Source organism: Zootoca vivipara, chromosome 6, assembly GCF_963506605.1.
Source record: "Zootoca vivipara chromosome 6, rZooViv1.1, whole genome shotgun sequence".
In the NCBI taxonomy this organism is placed as follows: Eukaryota; Metazoa; Chordata; class Lepidosauria; order Squamata; family Lacertidae; genus Zootoca; species Zootoca vivipara.
In genome coordinates this window covers 88,768,510-88,788,719 of record NC_083281.1, presented here as the reverse complement: position 1 = coordinate 88,788,719, position 20,210 = coordinate 88,768,510, and the positions used below count along the sequence as shown (strand labels likewise).

The following is a 20,210-nucleotide window of genomic DNA, read 5'->3' as shown; positions in this document are numbered from 1 at the left end:
ATTCGGGGGGGGGGTGTTGTTTTTAAAAAGTGTACAAATTACAGTCGATCATGATGATTAATAATTCATAACAATAGGAGGAGGAAAATGTGAGGGGGAAAGAGCAAAAGAAGAAATTAATGGGCAATCTTTGCGTTTCCCTATCCCCCGGAGAAACTGTGCTGCCTCTAGTGCTCGTCCTTGCCTCTGGTGTCATGGCGGCCAAGAGACGCTGCGGAGCCGCCTGCGTCACGTGCCAGCCGTTCCTTTGCCCCCGCCCCTTTTCCGCCGGCGAGACGGGACGCGCCGTGCACGCAAAGCAAAAGAGGGGCAAAAAATGCGCGTCGAGAAAGAGGGCGGTGGCTACGGAGACGCCGCTTCCGCCCGGGCCCAAGATGGCGGCGCCCTTTGTCTGTTTCGTGTCACTCTGAGCGCCGCCGCCGCCGCCGCCGCCGCCGCCCGGGATTATGTGACGCGCGCCGGATAGCAGGTGCGGGGTGGTGGTGGGGGGCAGGGGAGGGTTCGTGGAAGGGGAGGGGCCGGGAAGGGGAGGGGCAGGAAGGCAGCTGGGGTGGGGGCTGCCTGTCAGGGGGAGGGGGCTGCTAGCCAGCAGGTGGGGGAAATTTAGGGGGCCGGGGGCTACCTGTAAAGGGGGAGCGGGGAGCTAATATGGGGCATTGAAAGAGGCGGCAAGCTGGGAGGGTTGGGGGGCTGGAGGGGAGAAGAAACAAGCAGGGGGGCAATCGGGGTGTGTGCAGTGGGGGGACGAGGTTAAAGGGGTGGTCCAGGAAAGCAAGCAGTGGAAGGGGGAGAGGAGGAAGGGGACAATCGGGGGCGCTGCCCGCCTGTGGAGGCCAATTGCCCTCCCCCCAACACACACACCGAGTGTCAGGTACTGCTGAGGGTGAGGAAATTCAGGTCAGTAACATTTGTATTGTGTTTGGAAATACAATCTGGAATTTAAAAAAAGAAAAAAAGAAATGTGGGGTGGTGGGACTTACTTCTTCAGGGTGGGGAAGAGAGGTGAAGGTCCAGTTAGGATTCTTTCTGTGCCCCTTTGTTTTGGTGAGTTGGGGGTTGAAAGCATATTCGGGTGAGGTGAAGGGGCTGTTGCTCAGTGGTTAGAGCATGGCATTCAGAACGCCCCAGGTTCAGTCCCTGCTGGCAGCATCTCCAGGTAAGGCTGGGAGAGGGACCCTTGCCTGAAACCCTTGCCTGAAACCCTGGAGAGCCTTTGCTGCCTGTCCACTTTCTGCATTCTGGTGGGGGCGGGCAGGTGATGGATGCTCTCAATGGGGCAGGGAGTGTGGACCCCATGAGGGAGGAGATTGAAGGTATTGGAAGAGGGGAGCAGGGTTCAAGTCCCACCTGGGCCCCAGACCCAAGAAATAAATCATCTCAGCCTGTCTGAGTGTCTGGAAAATGGGAACAAGCTGATTTGCCTTGTCTTGAGAGCAGCAACACTAAGGGCAGTAGAGCCCCTTTGCAAATACACATCCTAGGAAAAGAGACATTTAAAATCTGGAATTTAAAAAAAGAAAAAAAGAAATGTGGGGTGGTGCTACTTACTTCTTCAGATTGGGGAAGAGAGGCGAAGGTCTAGTTAGGATTCTGAAGAAGTGTGCATGCACGCGAAAGCTCATACCAATGACAAAATTAGTTGGTCTCTAAGGTGCTACTGGAAGGAATTTTTTTATTTTTTGTTAGGAAAAGAGGATGTAACTGGAAAGGTCAGCCTGTTTGGAGTGACAGCTGTCAGACTTCTTCAGATGTGCCTCAGAATTAGTGTGTTGATTTGCTACAGGGGGATCTGGCCTCATTTACGCTGGGTTGTCCCTGGAAAGGAGGGAGATGCCTTATACTGAATCCCATTGTTGGTCCATCTAGCTCAGTACTGTCTACACTGACTGGTAGCAGTTTTCCAGTGTTTCAGGCAGGAGTATCTCTCAGCCTTACCTGGAGGCACCACTGCAGATTGAACCCGGGGCCTTCTGCATGCCGAGCAGGTGCTCTCTAACAGAGCTAAGCCCCATCCCCTTCTGTTGTGTGCAGAAGCGGTTGTCAACAGAATTGTAAAGCTGGAAGAGAACCCCTGAGGGTCATCTAGTCCAACCCGCTGCAATGCAGATATCGCAACTCATGCATCCACGACAGATGGTGAAGCATTGGAACTTCATGCTGCTTTTCTTTCTCTGGGCAGGGCATGATTCGTGGGGCAGAGGGAAGCCTGAATAGTCAGAGGAGGGGCGCCTGTGCTCAAGGGCCTCCTGCCTCTCTCCCCGCAGCCATGGATTTCCCTCAGCACAGCAAGCAGGTGCTGGAGCAGCTGAACCAGCAGCGGCAACTGGGCCTGCTGTGCGATTGCACCTTTGTGGTGGATGGCATCGACTTCAAGGCCCACAAGGCAGTGCTGGCGGCCTGCAGCGAATACTTCAGGATGCTCTTTGTGGACCAGAAGGACGTAGTGCACCTGGACATCAGCAACGCTGCAGGTGGGCCTAGCAGTGGATGGGGTTGCGGGATATTATCCCCTGCCTGAGTGGTCTGTGAAATGCAGAGTTGAGGGAAATGACTAGCTGGCCAGGATAACAGTTGCAAAGGGGCCAAATGACCACCAGGCCCTGAAGCAGCCAGCCTAGGTTGTACAGATGTCCCACAGGAAGGGACCTGCAGAGCTGACTTTTTTTTTTTAAATAAGTCTTTATTGTTTAAAACAAAGAAAAACAACAAAACAAATAGATTGAAACGAACAACTTCACAATTTCACATTTACAGACATACAAACTCACCATACTAACACTTAACTAAATCATACATACCTACACGACAAACTCATACCTACCTACCTACATAATTCCCGCACCCCAACATACGACTCATCACTAAAATATATACATACCGTAACCCACATTAATCTTAAAAATCTCGTTATTCTATTACTTTCATCTTCACATTTTCTTCACCAGATTCTGAACAGACTTCCGATTAAACTTGCTGGTTTTTTAAGTTATTTCCTTTATATTTTGCACAGTGATATATATATTGTTTATTTTCATTCCAACTGATATCTAATAATTTATTTTACAAGGTACAGTCTATTTCTGCCAACGGGGTTTCTTTTAATTTATTCTTTTTCAAATACTCTTCAAAAATTTCCCAATCCTTATTGACTTTTTGTTTAGTTTGACCTTTTAGTCTACCAGTTGTTTTTGCCAATTGCGTATACTGGAAGAATAAGGTAGTACCCAATATAACAGACTGGCAAGCCCTAATGATAGAATATACGCAAAAGAGCTGACTGATTGCATTACATCCAGCCTTTTTCTCTGAGGAGCTCAAGGTGGTATGCATGGTTCCCCCCCCTCAATTAATCCTCACAACAACCCTGCAAGGTAGGTTAGGCTGAGAGGCAGTGACTGGCCCCCAGTGATGCCCAGTGAGAGCTTTATGAATGAGCAGAGATTTGAACCTTGGTCCTTCCCAGGGTCCAGTCCAAGTCTCTTAACGAGTACAGGTAAGTCAAGCAAGGTGAGCCCAGAGTGAATGGCTCCAGGTGAGTCGAGCAAGGGACCCACGTCGCATTCCCCATGCAAGGCAAACAGCAGCAAGCCCCCTTCTGAAAACTATGGGGCAAGTTGTATCCCCCCACCTCTGGGCCAGAGATACAAGGCAGAATCAGACTTGAGCAAAAACCACCTTGGGGGAGGTATGACTGGGCCCTGCCGGTGCCTCTGGGCCACCCAGTATCCCGGTCCCCCGATGTCCCCAGTGCCCCCGAGGAAGTAGCAGTGGGTGCCTCCTTGGTCCCCAGAAGGAGCCTAGAGATTTCTTTCGAGTTATTGAGGCGGCGTATAAATTACCTAATAAATAAATACAGAATTAAAAGAAATAAAATCGGATACTAAATCACAAAGTATAATTTTATTTTGTAAAACGACACAAAACTTCCATGCGTGTGTGTATGTCATGTGCGACACAGGACTGGGTCTGATTTCTTCACATGAACAAGACGCCCCCCCACCCCACCCCTACCCCCAGTTTAGGTGGAGATAAGTCATAGAAAGGGAAGAGAAAAATGGCTAGGGAGGGTGGGGAATATGGGGTGTTTCTTGTCTTTACTGTTTTCATTTTTAGCTTTGTAAAACTATGAGATTCAGTTTTCAAAAGAAGAGTGTGGAGAGGAAGAATATCTAGCAAAGTTCTGGCTTCCCCCCATGATGGCTCCTTCAATGCTTTCTATTTTTAAAAATCAAATTCTTTCAAATTGTTGGTGCCCCTGCTTTGCGGATGCCTTAAACCATGTGTTCAGTTTGCCTGTCGGGCCATCCAGCACTTGCCTTACTTGCAGGTGGGAAGTCCATGATGGTCTGTCATAAGAACACAAGCAGAGGCAATGGCCCATCTAGTCCTGCCTCCTGTTCTCACAGGGGCCAGCCAGATACCTATGGGGAAGCCTGCAAGCAGGAACTGAGCACATGAGCAACTCTGCCCTCCTGCGGTTCCCAGAAACTGGCATTCAGAAGCATCGCCGCCTCCAACTGTGGAAGGCAGAGCCGAGCCGTTGTCCTGCGCTGACTGCTGTCCGTGCCTATTCCAGGTCTCGAGCAGGTGCTGGAGTTCATGTACACATCGAAGCTGAACCTGAGCCTGGAGAACGTGGAGGACGTCTTGGCTGTGGCTGGCTTCCTTCAGATGCAGGAGATCATCAGCGCTTGCAACTCCCTGAGGACTCTGTCGGCTCCGGCAGAAACTGCAGTGGAGAGCCCGGGGGGGACCCCGACAGATGGTATGGGGCTGTGGTTGTAATTGTGTGAGCAGGGAGGTAACGGGGCACTGCTCTAGATTTCTGGGCGATCCCTGGTTAGATCTCCGGAGATTGGTCTGTGAGCCCCAAAAGGGGGTCCCGGTCGAATATTTATTTTTGTTGTTGTTATGATTATTGGAAGTGGAAGGGAACCCATGTGTCATCTAGTCCAACCCCCTGCAATGCAGGAATCTCAGCTAAAGCATCCATTACAGATGGCCACACAGCCTCTACTTAAAAACTGTGCTGGACTTGTAACAGGGTAAAGGAGTATTGGGAAATAATTTATAATGAATTGAAAACAATGTTTAAGTACCTTTCCAAAAACATCAGAATCCTTCTTGTTGGGGTTAAAGTTCCCTCCTAAAACAACTGTCAAGGACCTGAGGACCTGAGGGAAAACTATATACACTAATACATAACAAGATGGAAATTCCCAGGTGTAAAAAAAATGAAATTATGTATGCCACGACCGTGACCCGTGTTTTGTTAGCTCCAAAATGGAAAACGAGCGAGGTCCCATCCAAAGAAGAAGGGCAATTTAAACTGATAGAATACACACAGTTTGCAGATTTAACTTATAGAATAAGAGAACAAGAAGAACATACGTTTAAAGATGATTGGAAAATGTTTATTGAATATATGGGTGAAAATTGTGTACATTTAAAAACGCTGGCAGCATTAGATAAATTCAAGAGTGTAGATAATTTTTGATGGATGTAACAGTGGAATACTGAATGGTTTGGCTTATGTAAAATATGCAGGGATTTATGGTGTGTAAATTGAACCATGGAAAGAGAAGAAGGGAAGTCATTGATTTAAGGTTGTTTAAATGAATATTCTAAAATGTAAAATAGAAAAACTTAATGAAAATTATACAAACAAAAAACAAAAAAACACAACACCTGCCAAGGAAGGAAAGTTCTCTCAACTGTTCCTCATAAAGCTTGGTTTCCAGACCCTTGATCATCTTGGCAGGGCAGAATAGAGTGGTGCTATTACTTCCCTTGGGCACTAGACTACTGTTGATACAGCCTAGAATAGCATCAGCTTCCCCCCCCCCTCCGCAGCTGCATCACACAGTTGGCTCATGTTAAGCTTGCTATCCACCAAGAGGGCATCCGTAGGGAGACCCCCAACCTTGGCCTGATCCTCACCCTTCTCTCCCCCAGCACCTCCTCAAGTTCTTGTCATCGTGGCAGCCCTTGTGCCCATTGTGCAGATGGGGTAAGTGGGTGGGGGCTCAGCATCTGGTAGCAGAGCTGCTCTCCTGGGGTCACAGCTGAGATGAGCCTGTCCTAGTTGGTTTTGGCCCCTCACTTTCCTAGGGCAGCAGAAAACGGCTGGTGGGGATAAAGAGGTGACAGAGACTCCCGGGGATCTGGAGGAGACCCCACAGCCCCCACCCAGCAGCATCCAGAAGGAGGTGGCCATGGATCCCACAGAGGAACAGGAGGAGGAGGCTGAATGCGCAGCTGGCGAGGGCCCAGGTAGGCACAGGGAACAGGGGTCTTCAAAAGCTTGGGTGCCTTACCTGATGCAATGAAATGGGCCAAAAATCCAAGTAGAGCTTGTTTTGAGATGCTTCAAAAGTATCTTACAGAGAATAAAAAGTTCCACCAAGGACCATCTAGTCCAACCCCCTGCAATGCAGGAATCGCAGCCCAGTGATCCATGTGTAAAATAGCCTTCCCTCACAACCTGATTCCCTCCAGATGTGTTGGGTGTTGTAGTCCAAAACATCTGGAGGGCAGCAGGTTGGGGAAGGCTGGTGTGGGATCTGAAGACGAAGAGGAGGAAATTCGAACTAAATATTTAGGAGGACTGCATCACTTAGCGTTCTTGAGATCTAGCACCTTGGGTGGGGCTTGATTTTAATGTTTGCAGCAGGCTTCATCTGTTAGCCCAGGATGTCTGTATGCTTCCCTCCTCCATCAAATCCTGCCCTGCTTCCTGTTCCCTTTCTCTGATTTCTTGCCCCTTATCCCTGTGGCTGTTGGTCACTAATGCTGAGGGGTATGTGACCAACTCCTCTCTTTTTTTCAGCTGTGGAAGATGACGTCTCCTCCCGAGTGCCCGAGACCTCACAGGTGGAAGGCTCCTCCCCTGGGGAAAGCAGCGCTGCCCCAAAACTTGCCCTATCCAGGGCTGGAGAGGCTGGTGAGTGGCAGCAGCAGCAGGGCGGAAAGCAAGCAAGTGCTACTGGCTGTGATCTCTGCGTGGCACCCAAGGGATCTTTGCTTTCCCTTTGGCCATGATGCCTGTAGGTCAAGAGGGCACCAAGCAAGCTTCCTTTCGGGGAGGACATTCTTGTATCACCAGCCGCCCTCAGAAGGGCAGCAGATGAGGCTTGCAGGATCTGGGTTCATAGAATCAGAGGATTGCAGAGTTGGAAGGGATCCCTGAGGATCATCTAGCCCAACCCCCTCCAATGCAGGAATCCCAACTGAAGATTTCAGGAAGATGGCCTCCGGGTATCTGAAAGGCCCTTGTTCTCTCTGTTCCTCCAGAGGGCAGAGCATGCAGATGGGGCAAGGCAGGGAGGCAGATTTTGGCAAAACCTTAGGGGGCTCCTTTGGCCAGGGGGGCACCACCCACCTCAGGCTCAGAAGCATTGCCTGGGAATCCTTCTGTTGGGGAGGGTGCTGTACGTTACAAGATCCTTAGCAGAGGGTCAGGCTAGATGCCCTCTTGAAACCCCGCCCGCCTTGCCGATTTTGTGAATGTAATCCAGGAGGGTACAGGGGGAAGGGGTTTTGGGGAGGCAGCTGCAGCCGCCTAGACACTGTTGGCTCCCACAAGATGGCATCTAGGGCAGGTGGCCCACTTGACTGCTTCTTTCTCTCTGTGTCTCTCTGTAGCTGAGCCCTCTGTCCTGAAGCTGCCCTCTGAGATGGAGGTAGAGCTCGAAGGCGAGGTTGAGGGGACCGTGCCACCGGAGGCCGAGGTACCTTCCCAGGCCCACGAGCTGGCCAACGGCAACTCCCAGGATGAGGAAGAGTCAGGGGGCTCGGACTCCGGGGCAGAAAATGCAGGGGAGGCCCGGCTTCTGCGCTCGGGGACCTACAGCGACAGGACCGAGTCCAAGACCTACGGGTCGGTCACCCACAAGTGCGAGGTGAGAGATTATCATTTCACTGAATCCATACCATGCCGAGCACTGGATGGTTGGCCAAACAGCATCGGCTGCTGCTGCCTTTTGCAGCCTAACTTTCTGCAGCTGAAACATAATGTGGCATGGACCTTCCACCCCAGAATGTTTTACTTTTACAGTGATAGGACAGGCAAACCATGCATTTCATTATCAGCCTTAAGTTGTTGGGGGTTTTTTCCAACAAAACCTGGGTGCTGTTACCAACCTCCTTGAATAGCTCACTGGGCCAATTTTAAGAAGGGCCAGATCCTGTCCTTATGGCCTGGGTGACCTGTATGCTTGATCAGTAGCTACACTCCCCTGCTGTCTCTCGAGACAGGCAGACACCAATAGTAGGACAGATCCTTTACGACATTGAAGTGAAGTAAGAAGCTCTCCAGTTGAGAGTTTGGTGGACGAAGGAGCCATTACAAGTTCAGCAGCAGCATCTCGCATCTTGCCAATGTTACCTGTCCATTTGCCGTTGGACATGGTCTTCCCATCGAATGCCGTGACCAAGTGTCGCAGGGGGAACTCGTCGGTGTGGAGGGCGCAAACCAGCCAGATCAGCTTACAACTGAGCTTGACCTCTACCCGATGCATGGCACCCACCCTCCCGGCCTGTGTGAACATTTGTAGAAGCGCCTCTAACGGCCTGCAGCTGGTTATCAGTGCCCTTCTACAAGATTACAAGCAATAACTTCAGCTGGTTTTTCTTTCTTTGAGCCTTTCTCCAAAATGAAGTGGTAGAGATTTACCGTATTTTCCCATTTATAAGACTAGGTTTCCCCCCGAAAATAATGTCCAAAATTTGGGGGTGTCTTATACAAAGGTGTCAGGGACCCAGGTGGCGCTGTGGGTTAAACCACTGAGCCTAGGGCTTGCTGATCAGAAGGTTGGCGGTTCGAATCCCTGTGACGGGATGAGCTCCAGTTGCTTGGTCCCAGCTCCTGCCAACCTAGCAGTTCGAAAGCACGTCAAAATGCAAGTACCGTAGATAAATAGGAACCGCTACAGCAGGAAGGTAAACGGCGTTTCCATGTGCTGCTCTGGTTTGCCAGAAGCGGCTTTGTCATGCTGTCCACATGACCTGGAAGCTGTACGCCGGCTCCCTCGGCCAATAATGCGAGATGAGCGCGCAACCCCAGAGTCGGTCACGACTGGACCTAATGGTCAGGGGTCCCTTTACCTTTACCTTAATGTGTTGTACAGTACTCCGTCTTTTTATGAGAAGTGGAGGTTGTACTTGGTTTTCCTAATGTCAGTTCATGACTTCCATCATTTCCATCCTGAGCATCTTTGCTCTTCATTTTCATCAGCAGGATTTTTTTTTTTTAATTTGATGGCATTGACGCATCCTGCTTATTTCTGCTTATATTCAGCAAGCTGCCTTCTCTTGTCTTATTGTTGCTTCTGCTCTTGGTCTGTTATGTTCAGGCAGATCTGGCGAGCCAATCTGATGGTGCAATCGTTTTTGAAAGATTTTTTATGCAATTTACACACATTTTTTTTCATGGAAAATAATAATGCAAGTTTCAAATTTATTGGAAATTCCTCATATTTTTTACGGAGTGGTTTACCAAAGTACAGTGGTACCTCGGTTTATGAACACAATTGGTTCCAGACGTCTGTTCATAAACTGAAGCGTTCATAAACTGAAGCGAACTTTCCCATTGAAAGTAATGGAAAGTGGATTAATCCGTTCCAGATGGGTCCGCGAAGTACTCAACCTGCAGCGTACTTAACCCGAAGCATGGGTGTAATTGGTTCCGGAAGTCTGTTCATAAACTGAAGCGAACTTTCCCATTGAAAGTAATGGAAAGTGAATTAATCCGTTCCAGATGGGTCTGCGGCGTTCGTAAACCGAAAATTCATAAACTGAGGTGTTCATAAACCGAGGTTCCACTGTAAATTATATTAATTAAACCACAATAGGTTTTGAATTCCTGAGTCGTGTAACAACTTTTATAAAATCACCCCCAATTTTGAGAATTTTGAAAGTTGGAAAAATTCAGCACACGTCCACTGGCAAGGGGGCGAGGGGGCTCCCTTGGGACCAGCCACTTATGCCGCTTCCTCCCCCCCCCCCCAGGACTGTGGGAAGGAGTTCACTCACACTGGCAACTTCAAGCGGCACATTCGCATCCACACCGGGGAGAAGCCCTTCACCTGCCGTGAGTGCAGCAAGGCCTTCTCCGACCCAGCAGCCTGCAAGGCGCACGAAAAGACACACAGGTAGGTGGGCAGTGGCCAGCGAGGCTGATCCAGGAGGGGAAGGCATTGTGGTGGGACGGGCAGGTTCGTGAAGGAAGGGGTGCAAGGATACCCGTTGCCAGTCGTGGTGGCCATGCGATGCCCGAATCAAAGCTGACATTTGCACCTAGGACCACCTCCTGCCTGTAAAATCGTGATTGTTATTTATTAAATTTGCAAACTGCCCTATACCCACAGGTCTCGGGGCGGTTCACGCTATGAAATCGCAAGATGAAAACACAAAATACATAATTAAAACAAAAACAACCACAGCCTTTGAGGTACCAGCAGGCCGTCCTACTAAGCACCAAGCTGTTCTGTAAAACTGTCTTACTGTTGTGCCACCCTGCAGCAAGGGGTTCCGCTGGTTAAGGGCATCTTTTCTTTCTGCAAAGCTGTCCATCATTCCCTCTTGCCCACCCTGAATTCTCCCATGGAGGCATAACTACACTTCTGTTAGTTATAATAATAAAAAATAATAATTTATTATTTATACCCCGCCCATCTGGCTGGGTTTCCCCAGCTACTCTGGGCAGCTTACAACAGAATATTAAAATACACTAGTGGGTCAAACCATAAAAGCTTCCCTAAACAGGGCTGCCTTCAAATGTCTCCTAAAAGTCTGGTAGATGTTGTTCTCTTTGACATCTGGTGAGAGGGGCGTTCCACAGGGCGGGTGCCACTACCGAGAAGGCCCTCTGCCTGGTTCCCTATGTTAAGGCAAAATTCTGGGTGCGAGAATGCTCAGCCACCCAGCTCATCAGGCAAGGGCCTGTGGTCGTTGCGGAGTATAAAAGGAAGGAGTCCAGCCACGATCCGGAGCAAACAGCAAGGTTTATTACTGCGCAGCAGGTTCAATGCCAGACAACACCGTGAACAGGGCTGCAAGAACTTTTAAAACTTCCCACCACCATCCCATAATGCACATCGAAAGCATCATACATACATCACTTGTGACAGGGTAAAACGTCAGAAAAGGGGAAGGTGCAAGGGGCATTAGCATACAGGTAAACAGGAGGTAAACGGGATTAACATAAGGTAACAATGCACAATGTCCCAGGACATTGATAAGCAAGTACCAGTAAGTATCTGGGAGGGGATCCTTGAGTACCTGGCGGGGGGGGGGGGGAAACAATGGGTCCAGGTGTGTGTATTGCCTCTGGCTTCGGAGGGTCGGGAATGGCAGGAGATGGTACCTGAATGGATTATGGATATGCAGAGGAGCACCACCCTGGCTACGTGACCTCTCGCTTAAAGGATTATGGCTGTTCCCTGCATCCCTGAGAGCCCTTGGCCAGAGTCGCAAAAGGGGGTTTCGTTTAGAAATACAGATACACGGTATTCATTCATAAAGAAATATGGTTACATAGAGTCTCAGGCAACAGAGAAAGGGTAAGAAAGGGAGCCTTTATTACACAGGGCTTGATCTTGAGGGGTTCGTGTTGGTGCGATACTAGTGGTGTTGTAGGATCAGACGGGGTCCCCTTGAGGGCATTTGTGCCAATCTTGATTCCCAAATGAAGCCTCGTTTGGGTGCCCCCCCCCCCATAAAATTCCTTAACACCTTTAACTTAGCTTCTCTCAACGAGGGAACCGCCAGAAGGCCCTTGGTGCTGGATCTCTGTGTCCGGGCAGAACAATGGGGGTGGAGATGCTCCTTCAGTTGCGGAGTCAGGTGGGCGGGTAGCATCGGTGACCCTTCCCCCCTCCCCCGTTCTCTCCCCCCCCCACCAGCCCCCTGAAGCCATACAGCTGTGAGGAGTGTGGCAAGAGCTACCGCCTGATCAGCCTGCTGAACCTGCACAAGAAGCGCCACACCGGAGAGGCCAAGTACCGCTGCGAGGACTGCGGCAAGCTCTTCACCACCTCTGGCAACCTGAAGCGCCACCAGCTGGTCCACAGCGGGGAGAAGCCCTACCGGTGCGACTACTGCGGCCGCTCGTTCTCCGACCCCACCTCCAAGATGCGCCACTTGGAGACCCACGACACCCACAAGGAGCACAAGTGCCCCCATTGCGAGAAGAAGTTCAACCAGGTAAGGCTGGAGGGGTGGAGGGCAGGTCCCCTGCTCCGGCTGGGGTGTGTGGAATGCCTACGGACGTTTGGGACACCCCACCCCCACCCCCTCTCAACGCCGGTCTCTCGCCTTTGTTGCCAGGTGGGGAACCTCAAGGCCCACTTGAAGATCCACATTGCCGATGGACCCCTCAAGTGCCGGGAGTGTGGAAAGCAGTTCACTACGTCAGGTATGTGGTCGCCTTGGGCGGTCGCCCAGCCGGGCTGGGGGCCCCTGGCCTCCTTTGCCTGCAGCCCATCTGGGGCATTTGCAGATCAGAGAGAAACGAGGCAACACAAGCTCACTTGCAGTTAGTTGTTTTGTTAAGGAATCAGGACAGAAAACATGCAGAGACTTCTAAGATATACCACATTTTTTATTTTTCGCTCCACAACACGCAGTTTTTTTCCTCCTCAAGAGTAAGGAGAAATCTCTGTGCATGTTATAAAGTGAATGCCATGGCTCCAGCAGTGGGAGGAGCAGAGGGATGCCTCTGCTGCTAGAGCCATTTAGAAACACGGAGAGGGGTGTTGAAAACAAGCCGCTCACCAGCTGATAGCCAAGCTGATTGATAAGGGACACTAACAATAAAGGTGGCTGCCTGGGAGGGGGGAGGTAAAAACACATGGATCCTCAGGATTTTTGCATTGGGTCACCCCAAATTCACCATCAGATCACATAGCATGTCCATGGCTATAGCCTGCACCAAAAAACCCACGCATGCACTATTTTGTGGGGCTGCAATGGCACAAAAACGTGGTTACAAAGCCCCAGATCCTCATGGATCCTCAGGATTTTTGCATTGGGTCACCCCAAATTCATCGTCAAATCACATATCATGTCTGTGGCCACAGCATGAACCACAAAAATCATATATTCACTGTTTTGTTCTGAATATTTTTTTCCTGGTTTCCCTCCTCTAAAAAACTAAGTGCGTGTTATGGTCCGGTGCATGTTATCGTCCGAAAAATACGGTCCTCCACTATAGCAAGCAGTTGCTTGGGCTGTCTTGCACCTCCCACTTCACTCCATTCCCTGTGTTTTGGGCCCCAAGGGACCCTCTCTGTCTCTGCCTGGCTCTCTGTTATGTGTAGCAAAGAAGAATTGTCAGGGAAGATGCTGCCAAGTCTGACTCCCGTCTTTGCTCTGTGTTGGGGCACCTGCTTGTTTCCCCCTTTTCCTCAGCCTCCGAGCTCCAGCCTCTAATACCTCCCAGCTCTTCCCCTCCTCTGGGATGTGTCCAGTTGTCCACCTCCAGGAGCCTGGATCCAAATCCTCTCCCTCTGCGCTTTCCCTGGGAGGACTCTTAGCCGGTTTCCAGCACTCCTCCTCATTTAGCCCGTCTCCAATAGCCTGCCCAAGGCCTCTCCACATTTCCTCATCCTCCTCCTCTTTCGCCCGCAGGAAACCTCAAGCGGCACCTGCGCATCCACAGTGGGGAGAAACCGTACATCTGTGTGCACTGCCAGCGGCAGTTTGCCGACCCGGGGGCTCTACAGCGCCACGTCCGCATCCACACGGGTGAGTTTGGCCAAGGGGGTGCTCCCTTCATTCCCCGGGTGGTCAGAGAAGGCGTCACAGCTGTTGCCTTCCAGCAGGATGGCTCTCCCAGCCCTGAGCTGCTGGGGCTCATAGGACCATAGAGTTCTATGGAGTCGGAAGGGGAGGAGAGTTCACCGCTTTCCCAAGCCTCTGTCAAACAGCTCTTACTGTTGGAAAGTTCTTCCTTGTGTCATAGCTGCCAAGTTTTTCCCTTTTCTCACGAGGAAGCCTATTCAGCATAAGGGAATTTCCCTTAAAAAAGGGGAGAACTTGGCAGCTATGCCTTGTGTTCAGTTGCAATCTCCTTCCATGTCATTAGAATCTGTTGGTTCAGGTTACAAGGAAATTCCAGGTAAACATTGTGGGAATGTTAAGGATAGTAGGAAAGGATATAGTGAATAAGTATTATCCTTCCTTCACTCACGCTAGTTAAGTGAAGAAGCAGAGCAGATTCCTCTCAATATAGCTGGAAGCTAGTATGCAGATTCGTTTGAATCTCTTAGTTAAGATTATTTCCTGGTGTCCCCTTTAATCCCTCTTAAAAGAATAAAGACACAAGAGTCTTTCTGAGTAAAGCAACACAAAGTTTACTCGCATTTTAGTTCACGATATGACCCCTGAAAGGCAGGCTTTACTTAGCGGTTGCACAAAGTGTGAGTTAATCTCATAGGGAGACTGAACTCATGTGCTGCTGGCTGAGAGCCAGCAGACAGCAAAATTACATTCAGGTAACAAAATGGCAGCAAAATGACGACAACAACAACAACAACAAGGGAAAGAATAAGACTGAGAAAATAGCTGCATGACTTGGCTCTTTTATGGAGCCAGCCAGAGCCACACCCATCTCCCAGGTCACATGCAGGGGGAGGCTGCTCCAGACCAGTGGAACGGGAAGTTACACTGACTTTGTGTCCCCCTGCCTGTGTCCACTCTTGGGAAATAAGGAATGTTGCACTTGACTGTACCAATGGATTACATCCCACAAACATTAGGAAGATGTGGGAGGACAACCTCGGAAGATTGAACCTGGGACCTTCTGCATGCAAAGTTGGAGCTTGCCCCTGAGCCGTGGTCCCTTAACAATAAAGCAAGCTTGTAGTCCTCAAGCCACCCAAGTAGGTGGCCATCCCTGTGGCCCCATGATGTTACCCTCCCCTCCCTTCTCTCCCCAGGTGAAAAGCCCTGCCAATGCCTGATCTGTGGAAAGGCCTTCACTCAAGCCAGCTCCCTCATTGCCCACGTGCGCCAGCACACCGGGGAGAAGCCTTACGTCTGCGAGCGCTGCGGCAAGAGGTGGGCCTGGCCTAGGGAGAGCTCCGGGGTTCAGGGGTCATCTTCATCCATCCTGGGCTGGGGGCTGTGTTTTTGCGTGGTGAAAGGAGGCAATCTGTGTACCATGTGCTTAAACAAAGTACTTATGTTGGGCTTTTTTTTTTTTGGTTTTGCTAAACATGAAGGCAGGGCGGGAGATTAAACTGGGCCCTCCAATTATTTTATATAGATATATGCTTAGAGAAGCCTGTCCGAATGCTTAGAAAGTCGAGGTGAATTTTGGCTCGTTTCAGTAGCTTTACTTTTTGGGCTATTGTTGAAAGAAAAAGAAAACCTCATTTCGTATTTGTGCAAACCACTTTGAGGTTTGTTGGTTTGTTTTACAATCAAGCAGCCTATAAATTCTGTTAAATCAATCCAGGGAAACATTTTGAATACCTAGAAGTCCTGTACACAGTTTCTGTGCCGCCCCTCCCCCAGGTTCGTCCAGTCCAGCCAATTGGCCAACCACATCCGCCACCACGACAACATCCGCCCCCACAAGTGCAGCGTCTGCAACAAGGCCTTCGTGAACGTGGGCGACCTCTCCAAGCACATCATCATCCACACAGGTGAGTCCGGCTGTAGGGAGAGCCCTGGGGCAGCTGCATCCAGCCAGGTCCACTCCGGTCTCCTGTCTGTTAGTGCATGAGCCCCAATTTCTTCTTCGTCTCGGCAGAGTTACTCAAAGTCTTCCTGCATCTTCTCAGGAGCACCAGTCCAGCCTCCTCTTGGTAAATTCCCATGACAGGAATAATCACCGTGCCTATCCAGTTCTTTCCTTAAATTCTTTATTATTTACATTGCAAGTTGCATATAAAATAAGAAACAGAACTACAGTGGTACCTCGGTTTCCAAATGTCTCCGTTGACCAACATTTGGGTTTTCGAACGCCGTAAACCCGGAAGTACATGCTTCAGTTTTCAAACACGCCTCCAAAGTCAAACATGTTATGCGGCTTCCACGGAGCGCAAGATCCTGAGGCCTGGCTGCCGCCTATCGAGTTTCCGGTTTTCGAATGTTTCAGAACTCGAACAATCTTCTGGAACGGATTACGTTCGAAAACCGAGGTACCACTCTATATCTCTGCACCCTTCAGCTATTCGGCCAGAGAGACAGGCTGACAAACTTTCACATATTCTGGCAGGCACACTCCATCACATGCCCAGATAAAGATGCCTGTTGTTGGGGAGAATTCTTGTCACTAGGCAGATGTTTTAGGCGTGCTTCAAGGCGGTTTCAAGTTTATTTTGGCAAGACACCAGCACTATCTTCCCAGTGGCCACCCAGATGCCCCATAGAGAAGCCCACAGGCAGGACCCGAGTGCAACAGCAGCACCCTCCCCACTTGGTGTCCTTTGAGAGCGCAACTGCCTCAAGACCGTGGAGGTAGAATACATAGGCACCACGAGGCTGCGATAGTCGTGCACAGAGCAGGGAGTGCTATGCAGTGGTGGGGCCCTGCTGGGAAAGGCCAAAGTGAGAGGCAGATAGCTGAGGCCTCTGCGCCATCCTGGACTCCCCCACAGGCGAGAAACCCTTCCTCTGCGACAAGTGCGGCCGCGGCTTCAACCGTGTGGACAACCTCCGCTCTCATGTCAAGACGGTCCACCAGGGCAAGGCCGGGATGAAGGTGCTGGAGCACGGGGAGGGAGACGAGTTCAACATTGTGACCGTGGCTTCCGACGAGATGGTGACGCTGGCCACGGAAGCCCTGGCGGCCACGGCAGTCACACAGCTGACAGGTGAGCAGGAGATCATTAGCCGTTGCCATTCTCTTACGAAGGGCCCGAGGGAGGCTTGGGAACTCGGGTGGGGCTCTCCCCTTAAAAAGAGAATGCTTGCAACACTTATGAGAGCCCCCAGCAATTTGCATTTTCCTCCTCCCTTGCTTTATTCTGCGTACTATCCTTGGCCAAATAGAGGAGGTTGCAAAAGAACTGGCAAGCTGAATGTTGAAATCCAAACAAATGAAGCCTTCTGGTTTTCACCCAAAGTAGAATAGTTGTGGGCAGGGTGGCTTTTCGCCTCCTCTGTTCATTGCCTACGCTGAGGAGCAGTATCTCCAGTGTTTTAAATGGGGATGGGGTGTTTTTCCTAGCTGGAAATGCTGCTGGAAACTGAATGCATAGGACCTGCCTGCCAAGCAGATGATCTAACTGAGCTACGGCCTCTTCCCTGTCCGTGGAACAATCTTTGCTAGGGTATTTAGTGTCTTCTCCCCCCTGCATTTCAGTCCCTCCTTAAGCCCTCCCCACTGTTAGGAAGGGTGTCCGCCACAATGCAAAGGGCCCCTCTGCTGGCTTGGGTGGCTAAGGGGCCTCCATTGTGTGCTTCTCAACTCCCCTGTGGTTCTCCCCTGCAGTGGTCCCTGTGGCAGCACCTGTCACAGCTGACGAGACAGAAGCCTTGAAGGCCGAAATAACAAAGGCTGTGAAGCAAGTGCAGGAAGCAGGTGAGCATCCACCTGGAAGCGTGTGGGCCACTACCCCCCCTCCAAAGGAGGCCCTTGGCTCACCTTTCTTAGTCACAGCTCAGATCTTTGGTAACTGTGCAGAACACAAAGCAGGGCTGTTTCTAGAAGCTTGCAGTATAGAAATCTGGCCACAAGGGTGCAGCACCCCAATGTGTGAGCAGCTGTTTCATGCTCTTCCCCATTCTTTGGCCTTTCAGGTGATGGGGTTAAGCTTGAAAAGGGATGCAACTCTTCGGGAATGCAGCATTGTTTGGGGATACAGCCCCATCACCCTTTGCTGTCCATCCATGTACCCCTATATAAAAGAGGGAAATACTTTTAAATGTACCTAAATACAGGTTCACGGTGGTGGTTTTTAAAAAGGTACATGTAAATAAAAAGAACATGTGCATAGTAACAGTAAGGAGCTTCGCCCCTGGATTTGCTTGTCTGAAAATAGAAGGGCTTTGGTGGGGGGGGGGGCTTTGCCCTAAATTCACCTCTGTCACCTGCCATGCTGTAGGGGTCTGCTTACCCTCCAGCGGGGTGAGAGCCATACCTGCCAAGTCCTGGACGGGAAAATCCAGGATCGGCAGCCGCGCGACACCGGGAGTTGCGTAGACACAACTTCCGGTGGCACTTTGCCCTTCTATGGGCACCAGAAAATGGCGGCGCCAACGCTGGAAGTCGCTTTACGCATGACCAGAAACACGTAAAAGCAACTTCTGACGCCATTTTCTGGTGCCCATAGAAGGGCAAAGCGGCACCAGAAAAATGGCTGCCGGCAGAAGTGGATTTAAGGGAGAATAACGGGATAATAACTGATACGGGAGACCCCCAGAAAACGGTAGGAAAAAGGGGGGTTTCCCGGCGAAAATGGGATACTTGGCAGCCATGGTAAGAGCAGTGGGTGTGCACAAGTTTTCAAAGTGCACTTTGTTGTCGGGCTCAATTGCACTAGGCATTTAAAATGTCATGCCACTTTAAACAAGTCCTGTCATCCCCCAAATAATCCTGGGAACTGCAGTTCTTTGGTGCCAAGTGTAGTGCAGAGCCCCCCCCCCCCCGGTTTCTCCCCACAGAGCTCCATTTCTCAGTGTGGTTTAACACTTAATACCTCTTCGCAGTGAACTCTAGGAATTGTAGTCCTGTGGGAGAGCCCTTACACCTTGTCTCAGCACCTGTGACAAACTACCCCTCCCTGGGTTTCTTTATGGGAAGCTATGATTTGTAGGATGGGAGGCTGGGGGCCACAGATGGGACTGACCACCCTGGCTCTCCTGCAATTTGCTGTCTTCTGGCTTTGTCCTGTCTTTCCAGATCCAAACACCCAAATCCTGTACGCTTGCGACTCCTGCGGGGAGAAGTTCCTGGATGCCAACAGCCTGGCCCAGCACGTCCGCATCCACACAGCCCAAGCCCTGGTGATGTTCCAGGCAGACACAGACTTTTACCAGCAGTACGGTGCCCCCACTGCTGCCTGGCAGCCTGAACAGGTCATTCCCTCGGGGGAACTGCTCTTCCGCACGAGGGATGGCAGCAGCGATGCCCAGCCCACTTCTCTGCCCACAGAGGCCCCACAGACTGCAGAGTGAAGGGAGGGCTAGTTGCAGAGGAGCAAGGGGACCGGTATGGATTGTACTACACGCTGCTCGGTCGCCGGGGGGGGGGGGGCAGCACGTGTGGTTTGCTTCTAAGGTGCTGCTGGCTGTTCCCTCCTTGCCCATCCAATGCCTCCAGCTTCACTCACAAGCAGCTATTTAAGGAGGTGACGGCGTTACCAATGTAAAAAGTAATATTTCTGTATTTGAGAAGCTCCTGCATCTGTGTTAATATTTAGAAACGAAATAAAGGCCATTATTTTCTAATGTCTGATTCAAAATGCACACTAGTTTGTTGGGTATTGTCTCGGCAGCCTGTTTAAAAATCCCTTTGCATTGTATTAAAAGGAAAAGTATTCTGGTTATCAAATTATTCGATGAGGTTGAGAAATGAGGAAGCTGGTTGGTGAAAAATAGCAGGTCGTCAGTGCTGGGTTTCCTAGAGATTCCCCTCAGCTGCATTTGGTCAATATTTTGGCAGGTGCAGGCAGCGGGGTAGAGAAAGATGCTCCAGCTAGGTAAGAAGTGAATTAAAACAACTTTACCAGCCCCATTTATTTATATTTGAAGCTGGAGATTGAACCCCAGCACCCCCTCTGGCTGTCAAAATGGTTTCTCCCTGTACATCTGCTGCTGCTGCTCTCTCCATGAGCCAAGGGGGTGGATGGGGCACTTCATTTTGGAATCGGGCTATCTCACACGGCCTCAAACCATGCAAGGGAAATGCTACAACACCCACATTTCTGCTCTGACGCACCCAATAAATGATAATGAGGAGTTAACTCACCCCGAAGCAAATATATGCTATATTTGCAGAACCTCATGTAATTCCATTTTTTTAAAATGGCATCGTTTCTTTGTAGGGTCCGATCCAGACTAAACTGCACTAAAGGCCCCACTGTAATCCACAAGAACAAAGAGCAAACATCCTCAAACCCCACCCCAAGTCCTTTTCTTCTACACATCCACATTTCAAGTGACTGACAGAAAATGCTGAGACACTCACCCGCCGTGGGTTCCATCTCCCGTGACAGGCAAAAGCAGGCTCTGCCTGAAATTAGATATCTGGCATTTTA

The 20,210-nt window shown here is 50.3% G+C and overlaps 1 protein-coding gene across 4 annotated transcripts; it reads left to right on the top strand.

Annotated features, from left to right (window-relative positions):
- The first annotated feature begins 327 nt into the window (after positions 1 to 327).
- On the top strand, positions 328 to 19,405 carry ZBTB17 (zinc finger and BTB domain containing 17). 4 transcript variants are annotated; one of them, XM_035120382.2, is made up of 15 exons: positions 328 to 469; positions 2,180 to 2,471; positions 4,577 to 4,765; positions 6,112 to 6,273; positions 6,830 to 6,943; positions 7,645 to 7,901; positions 10,009 to 10,151; positions 11,904 to 12,204; positions 12,328 to 12,415; positions 13,630 to 13,746; positions 14,940 to 15,060; positions 15,520 to 15,650; positions 16,608 to 16,823; positions 17,444 to 17,533; positions 18,854 to 19,405. In XM_035120382.2, the coding sequence occupies exons 2-15, from the start codon at positions 2,183 to 2,185 to the stop codon at positions 19,126 to 19,128; spliced, it is 2,493 nt and encodes an 830-aa protein (XP_034976273.1). In that variant the 5' UTR covers positions 328 to 469; positions 2,180 to 2,182; the 3' UTR covers positions 19,129 to 19,405. The 4 variants fall into 4 exon arrangements, with proteins under 4 accessions (XP_034976273.1, XP_034976272.1, XP_060132298.1 ...); XM_035120381.2 differs by having other exon boundaries at positions 17,444 to 18,996; XM_060276315.1 differs by having other exon boundaries at positions 340 to 469; positions 2,265 to 2,471; positions 17,444 to 18,996.
- Positions 19,406 to 20,210: the final 805 nt, after the last annotated feature.

Bases quoted from the DNA above. Each gene is read 5' to 3' on its own strand.
- ZBTB17 (XM_035120381.2), top strand. From the start codon at position 2,183: ATGATTCGTGGGGCAGAGGGAAGCCTGAATAGTCAGAGGAGGGGCGCC. The intron at 4,766-6,111 runs GTATGGGGCTGT...TCACTTTCCTAG, and splicing joins GGGGGGGACCCCGACAGATG to GGCAGCAGAAAACGGCTGGT. The intron at 16,824-17,443 runs GTGAGCAGGAGA...TCTCCCCTGCAG, and splicing joins GGCAGTCACACAGCTGACAG to TGGTCCCTGTGGCAGCACCT.